Source organism: Fukomys damarensis, unplaced genomic scaffold (assembly GCF_012274545.1).
Source record: "Fukomys damarensis isolate Sample0158 unplaced genomic scaffold, DMR_v1.0_HiC HiC_scaffold_14, whole genome shotgun sequence".
Lineage (NCBI taxonomy): Eukaryota > Metazoa > Chordata > Mammalia > Rodentia > Bathyergidae > Fukomys > Fukomys damarensis.
This window is the reverse complement of record NW_022900926.1, coordinates 71,206,835-71,207,178: the sequence shown is the minus strand read 5'-3', so window position 1 is coordinate 71,207,178 and position 344 is coordinate 71,206,835. Positions and strand designations below refer to the sequence as shown.

The window sequence follows — 344 nt, the reverse complement described above, 5'->3', positions numbered from 1 at the left end:
CAAAAAAAAAAAAAAAAAAGAAAACCTTCTAGTCAGTAACAACAGGACAACAAATCAGAAACAAAATACTGTTAAGTCCTTTCTCTTATACTGTTCTCACAAAAAATTTCATTAAAACTCTCTTTAAAATGAAATACTTACGTTCCCCAATGCACTTTAATGGAACACGTCTTCTGCATGACACCAAATCCCTGCATTTCTTCAGTATCATCACAGTAAGAATTTAGGATTCCCAACCCTTCTGGCTCAGTAAATAAGTCAATCTGACTAATTCTGTAATCCTAGAAAAAACACATATATAATAAATGAATAACAATAGTTACACCAAGTATTTAAAGTTCATT

At 30.5% G+C, this 344-nt stretch overlaps 1 protein-coding gene across 1 annotated transcript in view; it reads right to left on the bottom strand.

Moving 5' to 3' along the window:
• Positions 1 to 344, bottom strand: part of Crybg1 (crystallin beta-gamma domain containing 1) — a 115,929-nt gene that overhangs the window by 35,568 nt on the left and 80,017 nt on the right. The window contains exon 7 of the mRNA XM_033763423.1: positions 142 to 281. Within this exon, the coding sequence (XP_033619314.1) occupies positions 142 to 281 (140 nt within the window). The remainder of the gene's footprint in view (positions 1 to 141; positions 282 to 344) is intronic.